This window comes from Triplophysa dalaica, chromosome 7 (genome assembly GCF_015846415.1).
Source record: "Triplophysa dalaica isolate WHDGS20190420 chromosome 7, ASM1584641v1, whole genome shotgun sequence".
Taxonomy (NCBI): domain Eukaryota; kingdom Metazoa; phylum Chordata; class Actinopteri; order Cypriniformes; family Nemacheilidae; genus Triplophysa; species Triplophysa dalaica.
The window spans coordinates 12156587-12176758 of NC_079548.1; the positions used below are offsets into that span (position 1 = coordinate 12156587).

General features: G+C 38.2%; 5 protein-coding genes across 11 annotated transcripts; 1 reads left to right on the forward strand and 4 right to left on the reverse strand.

The window, feature by feature from the left end:
• Nucleotides 1–21: 21 nt before the first annotated feature.
• On the reverse strand, nucleotides 22–1890 carry LOC130426498 (uncharacterized). Of its 2 annotated transcripts, XM_056753311.1 has the most exons (4): nucleotides 1724–1890; nucleotides 1333–1635; nucleotides 1001–1241; nucleotides 22–831 (listed from the first exon to the last, which is right to left on the reverse strand). In XM_056753311.1, exons 2-4 carry the CDS (start codon nucleotides 1633–1635, stop codon nucleotides 113–115), a joined length of 1263 nt encoding a protein of 420 aa, XP_056609289.1. In that variant the 5' UTR covers nucleotides 1724–1890; the 3' UTR covers nucleotides 22–112. The 2 variants fall into 2 exon arrangements, with proteins under 2 accessions (XP_056609289.1, XP_056609288.1); XM_056753310.1 differs by having other exon boundaries at nucleotides 1333–1890.
• An 831-nt stretch (nucleotides 1891–2721) lies between these two features.
• Nucleotides 2722–6156, reverse strand: elob (elongin B). Its single transcript, XM_056753016.1, has 4 exons — nucleotides 5989–6156; nucleotides 4741–4875; nucleotides 4118–4226; nucleotides 2722–4032 (listed from the first exon to the last, which is right to left on the reverse strand). Exons 1-4 carry the CDS (start codon nucleotides 6139–6141, stop codon nucleotides 3920–3922), a joined length of 510 nt encoding a protein of 169 aa, XP_056608994.1. The 5' UTR covers nucleotides 6142–6156; the 3' UTR covers nucleotides 2722–3919.
• A 459-nt stretch (nucleotides 6157–6615) lies between these two features.
• On the reverse strand, nucleotides 6616–10570 carry zgc:153292 (uncharacterized protein LOC100003014 homolog). 4 transcript variants are annotated; one of them, XM_056753131.1, is made up of 13 exons: nucleotides 10432–10570; nucleotides 9300–9498; nucleotides 9141–9167; nucleotides 8966–9024; nucleotides 8765–8867; nucleotides 8601–8654; nucleotides 8427–8513; nucleotides 8097–8336; nucleotides 7873–7976; nucleotides 7618–7783; nucleotides 7219–7306; nucleotides 7058–7116; nucleotides 6616–6921 (listed from the first exon to the last, which is right to left on the reverse strand). In XM_056753131.1, the coding sequence occupies exons 1-12, from the start codon at nucleotides 10518–10520 to the stop codon at nucleotides 7085–7087; spliced, it is 1248 nt and encodes a 415-aa protein (XP_056609109.1). In that variant the 5' UTR covers nucleotides 10521–10570; the 3' UTR covers nucleotides 6616–6921; nucleotides 7058–7084. The 4 variants fall into 4 exon arrangements, with proteins under 4 accessions (XP_056609109.1, XP_056609108.1, XP_056609106.1 ...); XM_056753130.1 differs by lacking the exon at nucleotides 10432–10570 and adding an exon at nucleotides 9646–10414 and having other exon boundaries at nucleotides 6617–6921; nucleotides 7072–7116; XM_056753128.1 differs by lacking the exon at nucleotides 6616–6921 and having other exon boundaries at nucleotides 7076–7306.
• A 516-nt stretch (nucleotides 10571–11086) lies between these two features.
• Nucleotides 11087–13636, forward strand: LOC130426388 (uncharacterized). 3 transcript variants are annotated; one of them, XM_056753133.1, is made up of 4 exons: nucleotides 11087–11219; nucleotides 11382–11546; nucleotides 13141–13376; nucleotides 13480–13636. In XM_056753133.1, exons 1-4 carry the CDS (start codon nucleotides 11094–11096, stop codon nucleotides 13595–13597), a joined length of 645 nt encoding a protein of 214 aa, XP_056609111.1. In that variant the 5' UTR covers nucleotides 11087–11093; the 3' UTR covers nucleotides 13598–13636. The 3 variants fall into 3 exon arrangements, with proteins under 3 accessions (XP_056609111.1, XP_056609112.1, XP_056609113.1); XM_056753134.1 differs by having other exon boundaries at nucleotides 13141–13342; nucleotides 13453–13630; XM_056753135.1 differs by having other exon boundaries at nucleotides 13141–13342; nucleotides 13480–13627.
• Nucleotides 13637–13842: 206 nt separating this feature from the next.
• Nucleotides 13843–19586, reverse strand: arl6ip1 (ADP-ribosylation factor-like 6 interacting protein 1). The gene is made up of 6 exons (XM_056753837.1): nucleotides 19432–19586; nucleotides 18283–18416; nucleotides 17686–17805; nucleotides 15371–15488; nucleotides 15056–15140; nucleotides 13843–14688 (listed from the first exon to the last, which is right to left on the reverse strand). The coding sequence occupies exons 1-6, from the start codon at nucleotides 19465–19467 to the stop codon at nucleotides 14570–14572; spliced, it is 612 nt and encodes a 203-aa protein (XP_056609815.1). The 5' UTR covers nucleotides 19468–19586; the 3' UTR covers nucleotides 13843–14569.
• Nucleotides 19587–20172: the final 586 nt, after the last annotated feature.

A 20172-nucleotide genomic window follows, 5' to 3' on the forward strand; every position in this document is an offset into this window, starting at 1 on the left:
TTTGGGTTTTAATAAAAAAAGTTCATGCAAAATGTTTTTATTTTTTTCATACCACAAAATATTTGGTATTTTAGAAAATGTTAACATTGGTCACAAAATGCTTTTGTTCTGCTTAAGAAGTCCCCGTTTCCAACCCGCTGTAAAGTAGATTTACGATAGTGTCCCTCATTTTCACCCCTTCCACATTATCTTTTACCTCTTCAACATCTTCTGTTGTGGTTTTCTCTACCAGTCCCTTTGTCACATCCCCCATATCCAAAAAAGCATTGTTTAATATACAAGCTGTCAGAACAACAGCTTTTGCCCTTTCAAAGTTTCCCATATCCAAATATGTCAGTTTCAGGAATCGCTGTTTTAGGTCGGCCACCACCTGCTCGAATCGGCCCAGATGGGTCGCCACCACTCTATTATAAATGTTTTCTTGAGGGCTTTGACCCGTAGCAAATGGAGTTAGTATTTGCGCTGTGAGTGGGTATCCAACTCTGGCTATCAGGCAGGTCCCCGGAGGCACCATCTCAGGGTTTTGCTGGAGTCGTTCAACTAATGCACTTCCTCTGTTTCTTTCTGAGCCTTTGCTGATGTGGTAGTAAATGAACCTCCCCTCGGTGTTGCAGACCAGTTCCAAGTTCAGCCATGAATCAGGATGGGGATCAGTCTTAAGCCTCTTTGCATCAGGAGCGTCGCTTTCACAATCCTGCCTGGCAGTGAGTATGCGGATGGGTATGCGTGTGTCTCCCAATACCCCAAGCACTTGAGGGAGACCTCTCTCTTCCAGGCATTCGTTGCGAGCCAGGCAGCTGGAGAAAGGAACCAGATGAACTGCCCCCTGTCCTACAAATGGATGAGACGAAACCAGTAAAAAGAATGTTGAAACTGACCAAAGTTATGACCTGTATGTGGTAATCTTTTAAAATCATTTAGTAACCAATACTGCATTTTTATTGACCAGTAATAATTTAAAGACACCGTAATTGATTGACTACAAACTACAGATTCATACCTGTAGGCCATTGAATGAGCTGATCTTGTAATGCTGTCACTCGTTCACAGAACGAAGAGAAAATCCTATGTATGTTTCCTTTCTCCAGATGGAAACTGGAGGACACATTGCGATAGCTGATGCGTTTGGAAAGGAGGGTGAGGGATAGAAGGACAGTGTGTGACAAGGACAACCGAGCTCTTCCAGACAACCGGTTCTTGTTTTGGTTTGTGCTGGAGCTTTGCAGAAGATTGGTCACATACTGACAGCAATAATAATAATAAATTACAATGAATAAATCATTTATTACCAGCAATAGAAATACCAAATTTATTTGCAGCAAGTAACCTTACTTTAACTGCAGGGTGTCCGTCGGTTGGGTCAGGAAGCTGTGCGCGGTGCGCAGAGACAGATTCGTACACAGGTGGCCCTGACTCGGGTGTCAGCTGAGCGGGAACTGAACCCTCTGTTGGAGAAACTTGAATAAAAACAGAAGAGGAATGCCCTTGTGCCATAATGTCAGCCTCTAACATTTCCTCAACTGCCCGGTCCAGACGTTGATCAAGCTCCCAGTAAGACAGTGGCTCCCATTCAGACTGCATGAGGTCCATTATCGCCCGTCCTGCGGCCGCTACAAACTTATTTCGGGACTCCATCTTTGGAGAAACGTGACGTTATTATTTCAGCAAAACAAGTAACGTTATCTTCATAAAATCAAGCGGTGATTCAGCTATTAGAACATACTCAAAAGAGCAACGAGCAATTCTTTATGAAAAATCGTCCCATATGTCAGTTCAGTCATGTGTTTTGTTAAAATAAGTGAAAGAAAGGAAAAAAGCTCGTTTAGATAAAGACGCGAGAAGCCAAAACAGCAAAATATTTAGAGCTCTGTCTTCTTCTTCGTTGTTTTGAACAGCAGCGTGCATCCATTGTTTTGCATAACACTGCCATCTTCCGGTGATAACTGACTCCTAAATGTAGTCATAATGTATTGTTTTCATGTAAGTCCTGTTAACAAAAGGGATTTTTTTTATTACAACACAAATATTATCACACCACATTAAAGTTGGTCACTTAGTCCTATTTTAAAAAGCCTGCATTTCTAGTTCAGATTTACTGGAACCTTCAATATTCTTTTCTGTTTTATGATAGTTGACAAACAAACTATGTCAACGATTGGAATTGAGAGTAAAAAGACTAAAAAATATATTTCTAGTTTAACATTTACTTTCAGTTTAGTAACAGAGCATTGTACTATGTGTTATTTTCATGGGGTGCAATAAGGAACACACTTTAATCACAAATGATTATTCTCATAATTATTAGTTTTTCTAAAGGCTTCACTTCGTCAGGCTGTGCAATACCACACTGAGCACAACATGTATGTAAAGATTCTCTTTATCCATTGTTAGAAAGCGTAAGACAAATATATAGGTGGACTAAAACAAAGTTTAGATGAGTATATTTTTTATATTTCTCTCGGCCCCAGCTTTTGTTTGTATATTGTATGAATGCATCCAAATCTCCTGTCGCCACATTTAGTTTCACATATCTTAAATCTCAGGATTTTTCAGTGCCACAGGTTAACCTCTGCATGGGTTTCCTTGATGCCGTTAAAGAGAAAAACCTTTGCATCTTTAATTGTTGTAATCGTTCCATTCTCAAGTAAAATATAGTTATGAATTATAAGCACAACTGTGGAAACCGCAATAAAAAACAGACATTGAACATTAGACAAGGAGTGGAAAAGGGTTGATTTTAATTTTCACTGAAATGCAGTTACAGTTACTGCAGCATAATTTTATTTTTAATTTGTAACTTATTTCTTGCAAGAGCATCGTGAAGGAACACTGCCGTCACTGCAGGATAAAAGTGTGTTCGCAAAAACATCAGGAGCTTTTGTTTTGGAGATAAACACAATGTCAGCGTTTTTTGTTCAAGTTAAACATTCACTCAAGCAACTTTGCCCAAAATCCTATTGAGCATTCGATTTTTACTTGAAACTTTCCACATTTTAAAATGCCTCACACAAAGAAAAAAACTGACGAGAATGAACACTCCCAGGATCTGATTTTAAATACAAAATCAGAGAATAACATGTCAATACTACAAACAAAAGTTCAAAAAGGTACAAGCAGACGCGAATAACACAAAACTGTAAAGAAAAGCAACACACACTTTAAGAGGCAATGATGCAAGTGAAAACATGTATTTACAATGAAACCACTGTATATCAGAATTCATCATATTCATCATGTTCTGTATATTACAGTACAGGTATGACCTGACGACATACGTTCTGATTTCCAGCAAGTTCCAAGTGCGTTTACACTAAAGTTGGTAACATAAAACTGTTAAGCTTGTGGCCTTTGCACTCTAGTAAAATTATGATGGCTCGAAATAAGAATAATTTTAATACCAATACTCATTAGCACACAACAGCATACTGTAAATGCAATCAGTAAAGTGGGCATTTGTGAAACCTTACAACCACCAACACAAACCCACCCCACCCCCAACAGATCAAAACACACAAAAAGCACAAAACATTTAACTTTCCAAACAAAACATCTGCGTGAATTAAATAAGAAGCACAGGTTTTAATATGTCTAACCTATGACTGCTGACTGACAAATTCATTCAGCAATGAGGGGGAACACATTAAACAAATCAACTTGATGTGGAAGGGTTTGCGACAATTCAGTGAGAGTTAAGCTGCTAGTGCTAGATGGCAGGTGAGGGGTAACAAGGAGAGCGATATTCAAAATCTCAGCAAAGTTACAATATCACACAGGATCACTCTCACTCATGCTTCCCCATCCTTTAGAACTCAATACACGCCACCATCTTAAAACACATTTGCTTGTCCGCTGTTCTGGAAACTCTTTACCCCTGGCCGCTTTCCCCCACCCCCCCCACCCTTTATTATCCTTTCTTTCTTCACTGCACGGCTTGTTCATTGGCAGTGCTGCCAGAGTCCTGAGGCTTCATAACATCAGGAAGTTCAGGAGGGCTTGAGAAGGACTCTATTCTTAGTGGCTCAAAAGCATCATCTGTAATACAAAGCACACACATTAAACAAATACATTAACAAAAACAGCATATAATGAGAAGGCAAGCAGAAGAACAGGAACTGACCATTGATACGAAAAGCCAGTCCTACTGTGGCTGGAGCCTGAGGTCTGGCCGTCTGATTTGTAAATCCACAGTCTCCGAGAGTCTTACTATCTTCTAGCAGCATGTCATCCTGGGCAACAAAGAGAAAATATCTAATAAAACGTATAGGATGATCAAAAGCAGTACGAAGTCAATTGCATACCGCAAAGGGATTAGCACAACCTGAAGATTTTATGTAGTTTCTGTACAACCTGTTAACCTATTTTTTTTTTTTTTGTTCGTTTAAACCTGACTGGCTTTTTCTTATGGAACATATAAAGCATTTTGGGGTTATATCGTTGCTATGATTTTCTATTTAAAAGTGAATGGGGACTGAGGTTGTCAAAATGTTGTATACAATGTGTGAAAAACAAACAAACAAGTATAAAATGAAATTTAAAGGATAAATTAAAAAATATAGTTTCAGCTATGGGTCCTCTTGCATCCTTTTCCTTAAAAAGGTAAAACAAAGAGAGACTGACACTGTAAATATTTTGGGTAAACTATTTAGCTAAGAACAAGAATGGTGAAGATATTAAAATCAAATCTAATATTAACAAATAAAATGAGAGTATTTAGGTGTATAATACTTTTTTTTGGCTGACCTTGTAAAGCCTCTGATCCTCTGGTGCTCGCTTTAGGATGCCCTCCACAATTCGCTTCAGCTCATAGACTGTGGTAGACTCCTTAGCATCTGTAAAGATGGTTGTCTTGTGACGTCTGATCATTAAAAACACATCCTAAGGAAAAAACAAGCAGTTACTTAAAGAGAAAATGTTTTTCAGTTGATAAATGTGTGCGTTTATAAACAAATTCAGAGCATTTAATGTCCCTCAAACTTATATTTTCTCATTTTGAGTTAACAACCCAAAATACTTAAATGAGCCAATTAATGGAAAAACAATAAACATCAAAGGTTTAAATGTGTCACACTTGAATATGCAAACATTAGAACTGGCATTTTAATGTAAGTTAATGAAGAGAACAGCAGATGGTGAACAGCTGAAACTCGTCAGGACATTAAACTAAACAGTGACAACTGTGAGGCTCTACACTTTAGAGGACTCTCATGCTCGACCCTATGCAAATTAAATGCTGACAGCTGCATTTGTGTTGCGTTGTTTGTTGACAGTTAACTTACTGGTTACACCTAGGAAATGTAACGTTAACGCGTTGCTGTGCTGTTTGTGTAATACTAACAGGCAATTTAGGACCGATTTATAACTGACTCTATAGATGAACAACAACAACTTGACACCACCGCTAATGTTGAAAGACTAATTTTCGCAAATTTAACATTCCTACATTCATTTTTGAAGAACCGCAGAGTGGAATTGGAAACACCTTATTCTGAACCGGGCGGCGAATCAACTCTACAACCGAAATATAATCCCAAAATAGCTTAATTTATTTTAAAAGAAGTAACTTTATAAATCCTACAGCCACAGCCCAGAATGATCAGTGGCAGGAACAGCCCGTTCCTACATAATAGCCCTGTCATGAAATCAACACCGCGACAGTCAGAAGCGTAACGTTAGCTTACAAATAAATAACACAAACTGCAATGGATCGATGGTCTATTTGTTAATATTTGCTAACAGCTCATACACAGAACGCGATATATAAACGATCTAGTTAGTGACACTGTAAATTAGATGGATTTAACCGGGAATGTTAACAGTTAGCCAGAATGCTAAAAATATTGCGAAACAAAGAGCTTTGTATAAAGCCGCATTTAAACTAGCTAGCGACTTTGGCAGCCCGCTGGTTTGGTTATAACCCTTTATTGTTAAAAAATCGACAACAAAACATCAAAACAAACGATATATATTATCTATTCCTTTCTCACTCACCATTTCTGAATGACTGTTTCGCTGACTTCTTCCACTATCCCACGCTGCACTGCGGAAATCAAAGCGCTCGAGCCAGTCCTCCAAAATCCCAGATGTCTTTGCGTGAGAAGCCACTCTTTTCTTTGCTGACGACGTTCGCCCTCTATTGGCCATAGCTAAACTTAATTATATTGTTTTAATACACTATACGTGGCCTTAACTGCTTGGAATGCTGCACAATTGTAATAATGCAAAATTGTATGTTTTTAATAATTAACATAACCTTTGATAATGTGGCATAAACATTAACATAAAATGAAAAGAAGGTTGAAAGAGAAAAAAAAACTTATTCACACATTTCAGAACACCTTCAGGCCTGGTTTCACAGACAAGGTTTAAGACTAGTCCCAGACTAATGAATGTTTGAGCTGTCTTAACTGAAAATAATTTACCCCAAAATATATAAGTGCCATTGCTTTATTTTAAGATTCACACCAGTAATGTTTCTTTTTAGGGATTTTTTATAAAAGCGACTTAAACATGCTTATTAAACTAAGACGTAGTCCTGGCTTAAGCTAAACCTTGTCTGTGAAACCAGGCCTTGGTCTCTTTTAGAAATTTTGGTGACAAGAGAGTTTTTGAAAGCAAAATTTATTTGAACAACATTGCTGTGGATAATTTTTAATATGCCTTAATCTGACAGTGTGGGTTGACTACAAACCACTAAATCATGTCTTTTTCTAATCTTGCTTGTAAACTTTTTTTTCTAAATACCTTTAATGGCATCTGTGCAATATGATACATAACGTTTCAATATGAAAGTCACAAATAAATAATACATCAGTCTGGGTTCCTCCTTTAGACTTTCTGGTCATTTTTTCCCGTCTGTTCTGAGCTTCTTTCTCGCTGGACCTCCAGTTTGAAGTCACAAACCAATAACAGAAATCAGGCACACTAGAAGTAAAACAAAGGAAAATAAATGAAAACTCCATATGTAATTTATTTTGTTATATCAATATTCTGTTCTCTTTTATGAGAGGTAAACATAAAATATTTATATATAAACATTTTAACTATCTAGATAACATACTGTTTTATACTTGCCAGTTTCACACTTTCATGATACAACTATGCAGTCAGCTGATTCTCCTGTGTTACAAAAGTGGACCTCTCACTTACATGATAATGACAATAATTGTGAAGGTATGTTGACAAAAAGGTGCCATGATTTATCATTGTACTTATACTCACTGAATATTCGTTTCAGTGCCTCGACCTCTTTTAAAGGGTTTGGTTTCTCAATTTTGAATGTGCACTTTGCAAGATTGTCTTCACTGAGCTTGATAGGACAAAAACAATGAATCACATATATAATTTAGTAAGACTTCTAAATATGACAATTCAGACACTACTGATGTGATTGTTGGATGGATGGCAACTACACAAAGTTTTGCAAGTCTAACTATGATAACAAAGTGTATCAATCCTAGCCATAAAAGAAACCTGAGAAACTAGGGTATAGAAATAGTAAAACATTCTGCCTACAAATATCATTCAACTATTTACTATAGAAATTATTCTTTTATATGTCCCATACTTTGTGTGAGAAATATATATTTTTAATAAAACTAAAACTTTCAAAATACATACTGGCTGATCTCTAGGTGAAGTAGAGGCTTTACTTCCATCGCAGCGATGGAGGAACAGAGGGCGGTAGTTGGTGTCTGGGTGAACACTGCAGTTGAAACGCAGCACGCCGACTGGTAAATGTACATGCCAATTGTCTGGATACTTCTTTACTAGATTTTCCACCATTCTGTACGCAAACAAAAATTGTTTTCTTCTAGCTCTGAGCCCAATTGTTAACTTAACATTATGAAAAGATCTGTTCAATTTCATACATACTTGACAATGTGGTATTGGGTGTATGGTTCAAGTTGTGAGGCCTGATAATGGTGAAAGGCAAGGGAAATCTCCATCTTCAAAATAATACTAAGTGCTCTGTTAACCTTGATACCAAGAGTAAGCAAAAGAAGAGACAAGATCAAAAAGCTATCTTTTGCAAGACCTTTTTTGCACCTAGGGTAAATGCTCTGATATTATTGAAATAAACATATTGCATGACTTACCGTTCTGACCTGAACTCCTCTGGCCCCCCACGGTGTGAGAAATCCCAACGGGTAGCCATATCGGGAAATGGCATCACACAAAAACAGGGCTATGGCATCAGAGTTAGGCTTTTCTGATGGAAATATTTCAATCCATTTGGTGTAATAATCACAGATGACCACTATGTGGCTATAGGGGCCTTTGCTGTCTGGAAATGGCCCGGTTACATCTATACTCAGCCATTGCCATCTCTCCGTCACCTGTAAAGTGCAGACATTAAGTAAAAGACCAATGGCACTAAAATAATTCCTGTATGAGTTCATGCATGTTAATCTCCAAGAAAAGCATACCCTTATAAACTTGGAATTTTGAACTTTGTTTGAATTTTTAGTTGTTTTTAAAGATGAAGGATCACAAGTGACATCATTTCCAGAATCCTGTGGGAAAATATAAACACTATTCAGGAGACTGCCAGGATTTTAGCTAAAACAAAAAGAAATACATAGAATGACAGGTCTACATACACTGGTGTCAACACCCTCATCATCACCCTCTGCCAGCTTCATCCACTGTATGCTCTATAGAAAAAAATAAACATGTAACAGTGTACAAGTAATTAAGATTGACAATTATACTACAATTCTATCTACAATTATAAACATGAAACCAAAAATCAACAATTACTTGCCTGCGGTTTACAGTAGTCATCATGAAAGCTACCAGCATGAAGAGGGCCACAACTGGAACCATCAGAGTCCTGCTGAGCCACACGAACAAACTTCCCCTCAAGGCTGCCAAAAACATTAACCCAAGAGATAGATCTATTAGTAAACCAACCACTGAGGACTTATTTTGTCAGAAATAAATATGATGCTTATAATTAAACTACCGTGGGGTTACTGGCTTGGGCGTTGATTCTGGTATGATAGGCACTACTGTTTTACGATTCTGAAACGTGAAAAATAAATACAAATACTGGGTTTGAAAATAAAAAGAAATTGTCATGTAAGCACTATTAAGTTATATTAATTAATAGAGAAATTCATGTAAACTCCTATACGAACCACGGATCGTCTTTTGACAACTGGCACCTAGGTGTGGATACATTTAAAATGAAAAGCAAATAAGACAACATTGCAACCTTAGGCACTTATGAACAAGAGACCAACTAAAACAAAACTCACACTTATAAACCTTTAAAGAATAATGTAATGAAAACTTACCTTCCACTGGAGGTGTTTGGGGAAATTAAAGATAGTTGGGACTGCGTTGCGACGCAACCGTTTATGATTTCCCACTTGCTCGAAGCAATCCTTCTCGAAATGATCCGAGCACAGCACCGAGTTCCCAGTGGGCCACCAGTTCTTCCATCTCATCCGCCGAAGCCATTCTCTCACTCTCAAGCCGTCTGCTAATGGAAACCTTAAAACATGCAAAGCGAAAAACGCAAGCATGTAAATGCATATACCAGCTTCAACGGAAAATGTGTTGTGTAGTGATGGTGTTGTAATGTTTCTTAACACTCAGCTCATAGTAGCAAACACCCACATCAGACAATCTAAAACTTACTTGTGAAAAGAAAACTCGCCCCTTTTGTATGCTTCTTTATACTCCCTATCTGACCGTTTCTTGCACTTATAAGCTGAGCAGACAGGCATTGTTTTAAAAGAAAGAAACAGGCCTTACTTTAAGCAACAGTAACGTTACCCGTTAAAGTATGATCAATTAACAGATATCACTGAGCGTAATTTACATTTCCGGAAGCTGTAGTTCTTCACGCGGGATTTTACAACATGGAGTATCGCGAGTGCCACACACTGGACATTTCACATTATTTTAGCATATAGCTGTTGCCGTTTATATCCTTATGCGTTTTCAGATTAACAACACTGTCTCGTCTGTTTTTATTTTATTTATGGCAGTGTAACGTTACTCCTGTAACCAGACATTACTATTTTATTGACGTGAGATAAGTATTGTGGAAGCTCTACGCAAATAACGTTACATCAATACAATATGTTTTAGGCAAAGACAATTGCGTTGCGTTTCTTTAGGTTTTTTCTTTTTAAAATCACTTTCATATTCTTTGCCAATGCCTTCTCATAGCTTTATTCATGCACACATTACAATCCACTTTGACTTTATTTATTAGACATACAACAACACGAATCCTCGCACAAAGCGACGTGCAATATAATCTTTGGCAAAACCATTGCGTTACTGAATAGATACTATTAAAGTTTGTCGCGTAGATGTATAAATGTTTTTATATGTTTTATAAAGTGTTCATATTTGCGATTTTCTCAAAGCTTCATTCACATTAACGTAGTTTTAACAAGCCTATATGAAACTTACGTGTGGAAAGAGAACTCGCCCCGTTTGTATGCTTCTTTATATAATCCGTCTGAACGCTTCTTACAGTTATAAGATGAACAGACAGGCATCGTTACAATGGACACAATTGTATTTTCTCATTTACAGAAGTTAGATTAGGCGAAAAGCCTTTATTTTCGCGTTTAGTCTTCTTCTCGTGTGATATGAATGCAGCATTCCCACACGAAAGGCGTATTATCACCATCTATTGGACATTTCACGTTATTACAGCAAGCTTTTCTTACGGCCCTGAACTGTCCATGTTAAATGAATTGTTGTAAAAAGACGGAACACGAAACCTCTATATTATCAATGACTAAAGCTGTAAACTTTGTGTAAACTATAGTGAAGAATTATGGAGAAATATAAAAAGAATAAAAATGCTTATATAATGTCTGTCAGTCACTCTGTTTGAAGATGAGCTGTGTTATAATCCTAAAGTTTCCTTTCGAATCGGTCCACGCACTTTTCCCTGATGTTTGACGCGTCACATAACGTTTGTTTACACGTTGCTACGGTGAAAAAAACATATTAGGCGTGACAACATCCTGAGGAATATTTAGCGTGATTTTCATGTTCGAGTGATCTTTGAGAAGTCTGAAACCCTGTCTTTAGGTTTTAATAAAGTATTAAACCATCAACAGATGCCATCGATTAAAGAGCGTCCCACATTGAACTCTGTTGTCGTGAAGGGCAAACGACCTATGCATCGAAGCACATTGATTCTAGGCGATCAGACTAAATCATATTATTCTACAACACACGAAGAGGTAAGAGGTTCAATCCCAGGGAGCACATGCTGATGTAAAAGCGTCTACCAAATTGATTAAACTAATGTTATCTTAATACATATATATTAAAAAATATTCTGAATAACGATTGATGGTCATGGTGACAATTGGTACGGTTTCAATCCTTTTTTTCCTCCAAAGTGTTTTTCTGGGAGAGGACGCGATGGTCAACCGCTGGTCTTTCTGCCTCCAGATTCACTCTATCCATCACAGCATACAGGAAAGCTGGAGATGATAAGTAACATGACAACAACACCTGCCACAACACACTCCAGAGATGTGCACGGACCGAAGGACATTGTACCAGTAAGCGCAGAGTGCTTATTTGTGAAAAAAAGGTTGTATTTCAGGCTGTTAAATGTGATTTACAGTCATGTAGTATCACATATTCCCAGTAGGAGGCGGTGTTGGGTTGAAGTTAATAAAACTGAGTTTGGGTATGTGCTTGCTTTCTAAGTACGGGAGCAACCCTGAACCTCAATGTTCCTTCTTGACCCAAATTCCTAATATTTCTTCTGAAATGGTGTTGAATGCATTCTCACTTCTTTACAATGTTAAAAGTGCTGGCGTCTTGTGGTCAACTTAGGCTATGATGTAGTACTTCTGCGCTCGATACACTCCCCCAAGGTTCGTATAGGTTTCGGAAAGTATTATTTAAACATGAAATTCCCTTACGTAACAACGTTTCTTAGTCCCTCATTGGACAGTTCTAATGGAAAAGCATGGCAACGCGTCAACCACAGAAAGCAGGTGAAAGAGCACGCCCACGCCTCAACCATGGAGATGGCGCATGTCAAAATACATTTTAGTCCACTCCTATGTCAATCTTAAAGGTTTCCTGGCTGTCGCTCAGCAAATTGGAGTTTTAGCCTCCTTTACAGATTTTCTTTAGGACCAGGTTCTAAAGACTGGCTGGGACATTTAATGTGCTTCTACTTAAGCCACTCTTTGGCTGTCTTGGCAATATGTTTTGGTTCTTTGTCGTGTTAAAGGCACATCCACTACCCCTTAACTTCAGTGATCTAGTTAAGGGGAGGAGGTTCTCGTACAAGATTTTACAGTACACTGGCCCGTCCCTCAGCTCCTCAATGGGTTGAAGTCATCCTGTATCCGTAGTAGAGAAAAAGCATAATGTTTCCAACACTGTGCTTCTCTGTAGGGATGGTATTCTTGGGGCCTTAGTCATCATTTCTCTCCCTCCAAAACACGAGTCAATTTTGGTCTCACAGCAGTGCCAGCACTTTCGTCAAAGCCCTTTTTTGAATAATTTTGATGTTCATTGTCAAACTTCCGACGTGCCAGGTGGGCCTTCTTGGGCAGGAGGACCTTGCGGGTGCTTTAGGATTTCAATATATTGTGGCATAGCATGTTACCAATGGTTTGCTTTGCTAGCTGTGGTCCCAATTGTCTTCAAATCGCATGAGAAGACGTTTACATTACCATGTTAAAAGCATGAGAAGACGTTAATATTACCATGTTAAGCATGAGAAGACGTTTACATTGTAATGAAGTCAGAATGCATTAAACACCGTTGCAGGACCACTTTAAAACCTATTTCGTCTGGAACATGGTGGTGGAGAGGTTGAAATGGAAGTTACATATTCTGTTGGCAGGCATCTTTTATATACATAACCTGACTTATGAGTACTTCCTTGAAGTGACAGGACTAATCTGTGGGCAATATAGGCACATAACCAATCTTTGGAGCCAGATTTCTTGCTCAAATACTTATTTCACTGACTGAAATGCAAATCAATTTATACCTTTATATAAATGTTGAACTCTATCAGTTAAAATAAACCTACCTTAAAGATTATAGACCTTTCTTTTCTTTGTAAGCGAGCAAACTTACAAAATCAGCCGGGATCAAATAATTATTTTCCTCACTGTATGCACACAGCATCATGTACTGCACAGCACCGGGGAACAGAACAAAACACGGAACCGTGGGGGTCTTGAGATGAAAGACATCACCCACCCCAACGAGATCACTCAGTACCAGACCACATATAACAATGAGCACTGCGACACCTCTCCTAGACATCTAACAAATGAATCCAGTGGACGGCCAATCTACTGGCACAGCCATAATATTATCACAGGTACTTCAGAAGTCAACTGCTCATTATTCAAGAGGTCATAACTCATTTCTACATAAGCGCTTGATCTTTGTGTGCTGCAGTATGCAAGTTCCCTTAAATGACCTTTCTAGGACCTATGTTGCTATTTTGGACAACAGGAGAAGAGAGGACTCCAGCTGGGCCTGGCCGACTGAGAAGAGAGTCTGGAGACATGGTTCTGTGGGAAACCCGGCGCTGGGACACACAGCACGACTCTTTTCGGCTGTATTGAACTAATCAAATTCGTACTAGTGCTAGTGCGCAGTTAATAAAGTCTTCATTCTTCTGATCAGAACTCTTAAATTAATAATTCTGTCTTGTTCATTTCATTCCACACATTGTTTGGGGAACATATATTTAGCTTTTCAGACAGAACTTTTCTCTCTGCTAGCATGGAGGTGCTATAAGGAAAAGGGTTTCTGTTGTGCCCTAAAAACAAGATGACAGCATACTGAAATTAAAACGCCAACAAAGATCGTTGATAGTTTCTAATCTTAGTTTATTATTGTGCTGAACACAATCAAAACACAAAAATGACAATTAAAAGAACAAACACAGAAGACAAACTTAAAACAAGCCAGTAGAAACAAAGAAACACACATGACCAGGAGAGAAACTGAACATATATTTACAGCCAAGCAGGTGTTGGATTAAGAAGTGGCCAGAGCTTGAGGACAATAATAAGGTCCACACAGCACTAGTACAGCAGTATGGGTAGAAATTCCTTTACGCAAACAAGCATCTCACTCCAGTTACTTCTGTTTCCAGTGCAATTTCAGAACAGTGCAGAAATGAATGTTTCCAAGCCATTGAATCACAAAAAGGCAACATTTGAAGACCTCTGATTGTGTTCTGTGTATCTATAACATAATTCAGTAGTTGCCTTATTGGCTTAAAAACGGAATACAAGCAATAGTGATCTTTATATTTTGCACTTACCACACTTACTATGACATACAAATTCGTGGATGTGAAAAAAATACGAGTCTGATGGCAAAGAAAAAAAAGCCAATCATATTTTTAAGATATTATATAGCAAACAAAATAACATGTGAACCTCAAGTGTTATCTGCCTAAACTAAGCAGGCTATTGGTTGTTTATTTTCACTGTTTTAGCAATTGGTTTCTGCAAGAACCAAGTTTTGTGGTCTATGGAGATTTGACAACAAGGAAGGGAAGATAACCCTTTCTTCAGCTTTGACTTTTCTCTTACTCATTCTTCTTTTCCTTATGTTTCATAAGTTTGTTGATCTCTCTCTTTGCCATGCCAGCGTATTTGGTGATGATGCCATGCTGGTTGAGGCCAGGCAGAAGCAGAAGGAAGGTCACTGTGAAAAATAACAGAAAGCTTTGTATGAACTGCCTTTTAAATTTGCCTGTCAGTTGTAGATCCACAAGTAACCTTAAACGGTTAGGGTTATTGACGCAATATTTCACTCTAAAATAAACATCAATTTTGTGTACAGGGAAGATAAGTAACATATTTCTGAATTAGAACTGTGTCTATTGAAATACAATGGCCTCTTTGTTGCATAGCCTACACTTTCCAAAAGCTAATGCAAGCCATGCACAGGGAAGGCAGTCCCTTCTAGCAGGGAAGTTTTTCAATGTCATTTCTAATTATCGGTTATTTTTTAAAAATCAACACAGATTTTGAAATGTTAAAAAGGCGTACTCATGTAACCGAGTACTTACCAATCAGGTAGGTAAGAAAGAGGTTATGAACCTGTTGCCCAATCCAGGCTACTGCCAGAAGACTGCTGATCACAGAAAGGAAATACTGCAAAGAAAAACAAATGCATTACATACAGGAGGAACCTATCTCCTTCAGAAGTTACACTGATGTAACGGAAACATTAGGTTTTGAGTCATGTTTATTCTAACAGTGATAAAGTCGACTCAGTGGTGTGAAATGGCAGCCTGCACAGAGTGGTAAATCAGCTTATGAGTCATTAATGATGAAACAATGCGCTGCTGTTCTTCAAGTGATCAAAAAGAGTTTCTGTGTACCATTTTTGGCTTTTCTTCCTTCAAAGCAAATAGACGTTTCCACCAGCCAAGAACACGCCACTGGGTCTTCACAAGGTTGCCACAGATCTCATGGAAACGCTGCTGCTGTTCTGTGGTCCTGCACAGGGATACCAAAATAATGTTATTTTAAATTTCCTTTATACCAAGTATGCAGAGGATAATATGCAAACGCATCAGTCAGTGATGAGATCCATGATTCAAAGCAGAGAGTCTTCACCCTGACAGGTTTTATTTAGCAATAATGGCTGTCTTTTATAATAATATTTGATACTTAAAACGAACTTGTTAAATGCAGCACACAAACATATATTTATAACCATTTACAATCCCCGACTGCAATTTTTTATTCCGAGTTCACAGTTTTACAGGGAAGCAGCATCCGTTTGTGCTTATGCACTACATTTTATTTCTAGACATACATGACCATATTCAAGGTTAGGAGCCATGGGATGCTGCCAGACTCTAAAATAAACAGCAGTGCTCTCATCTAGACTCGTTCTGTAGAATGGGGGGTGCATAGCAAGACCTCACAGAGTTGATGTGTCTGTGCAGAGCAAACAAGCCGGATCAGCATAGTGGACTTTTGCTGAGTCAAATTAACTCTGTGGTCTGACACTGGATATCCAGCAGCAACTGCAAGCTGCCACTCAAGACTCTTATCCCAAACTGGAGCAACTGAAATCGCCAGGGATACTGAGAGACTATCACGAAACCAGAGGGGGCAAGACTGTACATGCTGTACAAATGCCTTTGGATGTTCATAGTAATAGATGATCTAATTCAGAATTGTTCATTACATTAAGGTGGGCAGATTTAACTTTTGCAGAAATGTGTGCTTAGTTGTATTCAAGGGACACTTCCCACCGAAAAATGAAAAGTCTGTCATCATTTACTCACCTTTGAGTTGTTCCAAATCAGTTTAAATTGAATTGAACTGATGAAGAGATTTGGAATAATGCTTGTAACCAAACCAGGGCTCTGGACTGATTTTTCACACTGGTGTGATCCACTTTCTCAGTTGGTCACACCAACATACAATTTGGTCGTACGCTTTTTTTGAACGTGACCTTGCATAACGACCGCAGTTGATGAATCGTTCTGTTAATTTGCCGGTCTTTTAAAATAGTCTAAATAAAGAGCGCTTCATATTTGCAGTTTAACACTTGCGAGCCCAATAAATCCAAAATAAATGCAAGAAACTTTGTATTTGCCATTTTATACAGTTGTTATTATTTGGTTTTATATTTGCTATGAAATTATCTGATACAAAAATAACCTGTCACTCTTCACAATCCTCCTTCATTGCCCTCTTTGGAAAATGCTGTTGTTTTCCATTTGCCTTCTTTATTTTTACCACATAAAATTAAATTAGCTAGCTCAAAAGTAACTCCGAACCAAGTTATTATATATGTACTTTACTACACATTGTCATAAGTAAACTTAACTTAATCTTACCAACCTCTTATGTTAAATGGTGTAAGCATGCTTGTGATCTGATGTGTTTTGAGTGACTTATTTGATGGGTTCAGACAGTGAGTCTCGTGAGTTCAGTGTTTGACATACGAGTCGTTTAAACAAAATGAATCGGTTCAAATGAGTCATTACGAATCGGACATTAACGTACATTGGCGCGCTGTTGGGTTTTTCACAGCTGTTAGGACACCGCAAAAGATAGAAGTTAACAAGGAAAACACTTCACTGGATAGTATTTTTCCTTTAAGTCAGCTGCATGTGCGGAACACATGTCAGGGATGAAAAGGCAACTTGTTTTTGAGCACATGCACACCCAGCTGTAATTCAGGAAAAAATATTCTCAATTCACATACACACACTCAATACACCAATCACAAGTGCGTCATTCACTACTCATAAATCACACTTAATGTTAAAATAGTTTTTCGTCAGGGCTAAAATTCATTTAATGCACTTGCAACAATGCAAACCTGTGAAATCTTACCTCGGATGATATTAAAAACGATTGCATTAGCGAGAATTTTGGACGCAGTCTAGAGCCCTACAAACAGATTTTGCCACCCACAGCAAACAGTCCCGGGGTATTTTTTCCTACTATGGTAGTCAATGGGAGGCAAAATCTGTCTGGTTATAACCATTCTTCTGTGTTCATCAGGACAAATAGATGTATACAGGTTTGGAACAACTCGAAGGTGAGTAAATGACAGAATTTTCATATTGGGTGAAGTATCCCTTTAATGCTCAAAGTAGACCCTCTTCAGAGGCACCTATGATAAAACGATGATATTAAATCCAAAGGCTTTGAAGATTTCATCACTCACCATTTGTTGGAACCAAAGACACGGGGGGCAAGAGTGGGCACCAGGTAATCAGCCAAGCACAGACTCATTACAGTGCAGGACAGACCAGTAAGCACAGATGGCTCCAAGTAGTAGATCAGCCTGTAAATAAAAAAACAAATACCACCAACAAAAGATGTTACAGTGGAAAACTGTGTGGTGCAAGATCGCTTCAAAAAAGTATTAACACCAGATCTGACTGCCATTTAAAACCTAAATTGATCCCATTTTACTCAATATAACTGCATTGTATGGAAGCACATGTTGTGCTGTACCACAAGTAAAAAAAACAGCCCGTGTTGGTACACCCTGTGAAGTTCAACATGTTTGCATAGCATAAGGGTTCAGAACAACTCATTAAATCTTAGAAGTGTGATAAATAGCCTATTAACAAATCCTATTCAGTTTTGAAGAACAGAAGCTAGGAATCTTAAATATTTGAGAAGTGAGAAAGCGATGACGTTAAAAATCATTAAATATTTCTTCCCTTGTTTGTCTGACTGACTTCATCCGATTAGCTCAAGTGAAAGATTAAGTCTTAAGAAGCAGGACTAATGCTTTTACATGCTGCACACTCACAGGAAGAGGACTGTGGTGGCGCCCACTAATACTCCAGGGTACCAGGCCTTCTCCCAACGCAGGAAGCGATCTCCAGCCAGGATGACCTCTCCCCATCCTTGCAGTTGCTCTTCTAGCTGACTCGTCTCTTGAGCCTAGAAGATTGTTTTCAGTCAGTATCACAGTATGAACAATGGCATGGTATTATAGGTGATTGTTGCAACATGGGAGTGTCACAAATCCTGGGATGGGCACATCCAGGTGGAATGTGAAGCATGCTAAATCAATGATGACAGGAAGTTATAAGTATGAGGCTAGTAAATGTATTCACACACTAAAAGGAACACCCAGAAAATCGACAGGCAAATCTAGTTTCTTCTGTAATGAGAAACTACAGTTGAAACAGCCACGATAAGATGAGAATATAACTTAAATAAAGGCGTAGTTTGGATTGAATATCCCAAATACGAGCTCACGGTAATTTATCGCTAATTTACACCACGTTTCACAGAAACATTAACGTCACGTCAAAACCCGCAGAAAGGCAGGCGTGTACATTTTAGCATCAGTTTCACTTTCTACAAATGACATTAAATTGCACATAAACCATGTGAAACAACCGAAAAACTTAAAGCACCGACTGCGTTGGAAGAACTAAAAATGCTTTTATTGGATTAAGTTATTCGCCATGCAGCTAATCTTTATAGCGTGACTAACATTACATAATAACGTTAACGTTACCCTCGCTATTGCGATATTGTATAAGAATAAACTGGAACTGTCAAAACCTGAATTCACAGTGTATTGACAACATTAGCCGTTTGTATGCTCACTTATGTAGGCATAACGTTACCAAGCACTTTATACAGGACGCTACACGATGAGAATATTAGCCCTGTAGGTTCATTTGCTAGCATGTATCGTTAATATACGCCACGCAGTTCAAACGTACTTTACATTCGCTATTCAGACATTTACAAATAACCGACCGATCAAGCAGCATCACACATCTATTTCATGTCGTTTTTCAACCTGGCCAAGCTAATGCCAGCAGCAGTCTGTTTAGCATACTGCTAAGGAAAACGAATCCATTTCATGTACACGCCTCGCGTAACAGCATATTTCGACGACATGCGAACGTTAAATAAGTTACGTTAACAGTCAATTTACCAACACATTTGCACTTTTGTTGTCGCCCTCGGCCATTGTTAAGTCTTCCGGATCTTTGTTTTTCGGATAGCACGATTAAATGAAAGTGACTCAGTCTCCTCTGTTGCGGCGGTCTGTCAGTGCCCGTTATTTTCAGGATGTTTTATCAAAAACTCAGAACGCAATGCTTCATGGGAAATGATGTTTACGTTCAAAACAAACGACGCAAACGATTTTCTTTGAGAATGTGAAATGTAAATGAGGCATATGTAGGACGCAATCACGTAAGGATCTCTTTTGTACATTTACGCATCATTAAACCTCAACTCTTTGGTATATTTATAGACCATTGTCAAGATTAATATTTGCTATTGGGTTGAAGTACTAGGTGTAACGTAGCATCTGCCAAAGCAAAGCCTTCTAAATTTTAAGGAAACCACAACGAAATCCCCTCGATGCTTTGGGACATATAAGCTTTGAACCATGGGCCTAGGTTTAAAGTCCCAGTGATTTTAAAAATTACAATTCAAAATTTTTCATGAAATGTATCAGTGTTTATTGTAAATAGCTTACCAGTGTGGGCTATTCTCTTATAAAATTCATGTGCCCTCGTTAACTTCTAAAATCTGAAAATGCATTATGCGGTATGCATTGACTAACTACTCCAGTCAGTCAAGTCTGCTGCCAGTTCTTTTCAAAATGGAACGACTGTTTTGTACATCCAATAACATCGCAATTCCATTTTACTCGGAAATGCGTCAC

Bases quoted from the DNA above. Each gene is read 5' to 3' on its own strand.
- zgc:153292 (XM_056753128.1), bottom strand. From the start codon at position 10,520: ATGCCTGTCTGTTCATCTTATAACTGTAAGAAGCGTTCAGACGGATTA. The intron at 9,025-9,140 runs GTTCGTATAGGA...TTCACGTTTCAG, and splicing joins TTGTCAAAAGACGATCCGTG to AATCGTAAAACAGTAGTGCC. The intron at 8,655-8,764 runs GCAAGTAATTGT...TTTTTTCTATAG, and splicing joins ATGACTACTGTAAACCGCAG to AGCATACAGTGGATGAAGCT.
- LOC130426498 (XM_056753311.1), bottom strand. From the start codon at position 1,635: ATGGAGTCCCGAAATAAGTTTGTAGCGGCCGCAGGACGGGCGATAATG. The intron at 1,242-1,332 runs GTAAGGTTACTT...TATTGCTGTCAG, and splicing joins ACGGACACCCTGCAGTTAAA to TATGTGACCAATCTTCTGCA. The intron at 832-1,000 runs GTATGAATCTGT...ATCCATTTGTAG, and splicing joins GCTCATTCAATGGCCTACAG to GACAGGGGGCAGTTCATCTG.
- LOC130426388 (XM_056753133.1), top strand. From the start codon at position 11,094: ATGCCATCGATTAAAGAGCGTCCCACATTGAACTCTGTTGTCGTGAAG. The intron at 11,220-11,381 runs GTAAGAGGTTCA...TTTCCTCCAAAG, and splicing joins ATTCTACAACACACGAAGAG to TGTTTTTCTGGGAGAGGACG. The intron at 11,547-13,140 runs GTAAGCGCAGAG...GTATGCACACAG, and splicing joins GACCGAAGGACATTGTACCA to CATCATGTACTGCACAGCAC.
- arl6ip1 (XM_056753837.1), bottom strand. From the start codon at position 19,467: ATGGCCGAGGGCGACAACAAAAGTGCAAATGTGTTG. The intron at 18,417-19,431 runs GTAAATTGACTG...ACAATCTTCTAG, and splicing joins ACAAAAGTGCAAATGTGTTG to GCTCAAGAGACGAGTCAGCT. The intron at 15,489-17,685 runs GTGAGTGATGAA...ATCCCTGTGCAG, and splicing joins GTCTTTGGTTCCAACAAATG to GACCACAGAACAGCAGCAGC.
- elob (XM_056753016.1), bottom strand. From the start codon at position 6,141: ATGGCCAATAGAGGGCGAACGTCGTCAGCAAAGAAAAGAGTGGCTTCT. The intron at 4,876-5,988 runs GTGAGTGAGAAA...TTTTTTCCTTAG, and splicing joins GAAACAGTCATTCAGAAATG to GATGTGTTTTTAATGATCAG. The intron at 4,033-4,117 runs GTCAGTTCCTGT...TTTGTATTACAG, and splicing joins ACTGGCTTTTCGTATCAATG to ATGATGCTTTTGAGCCACTA.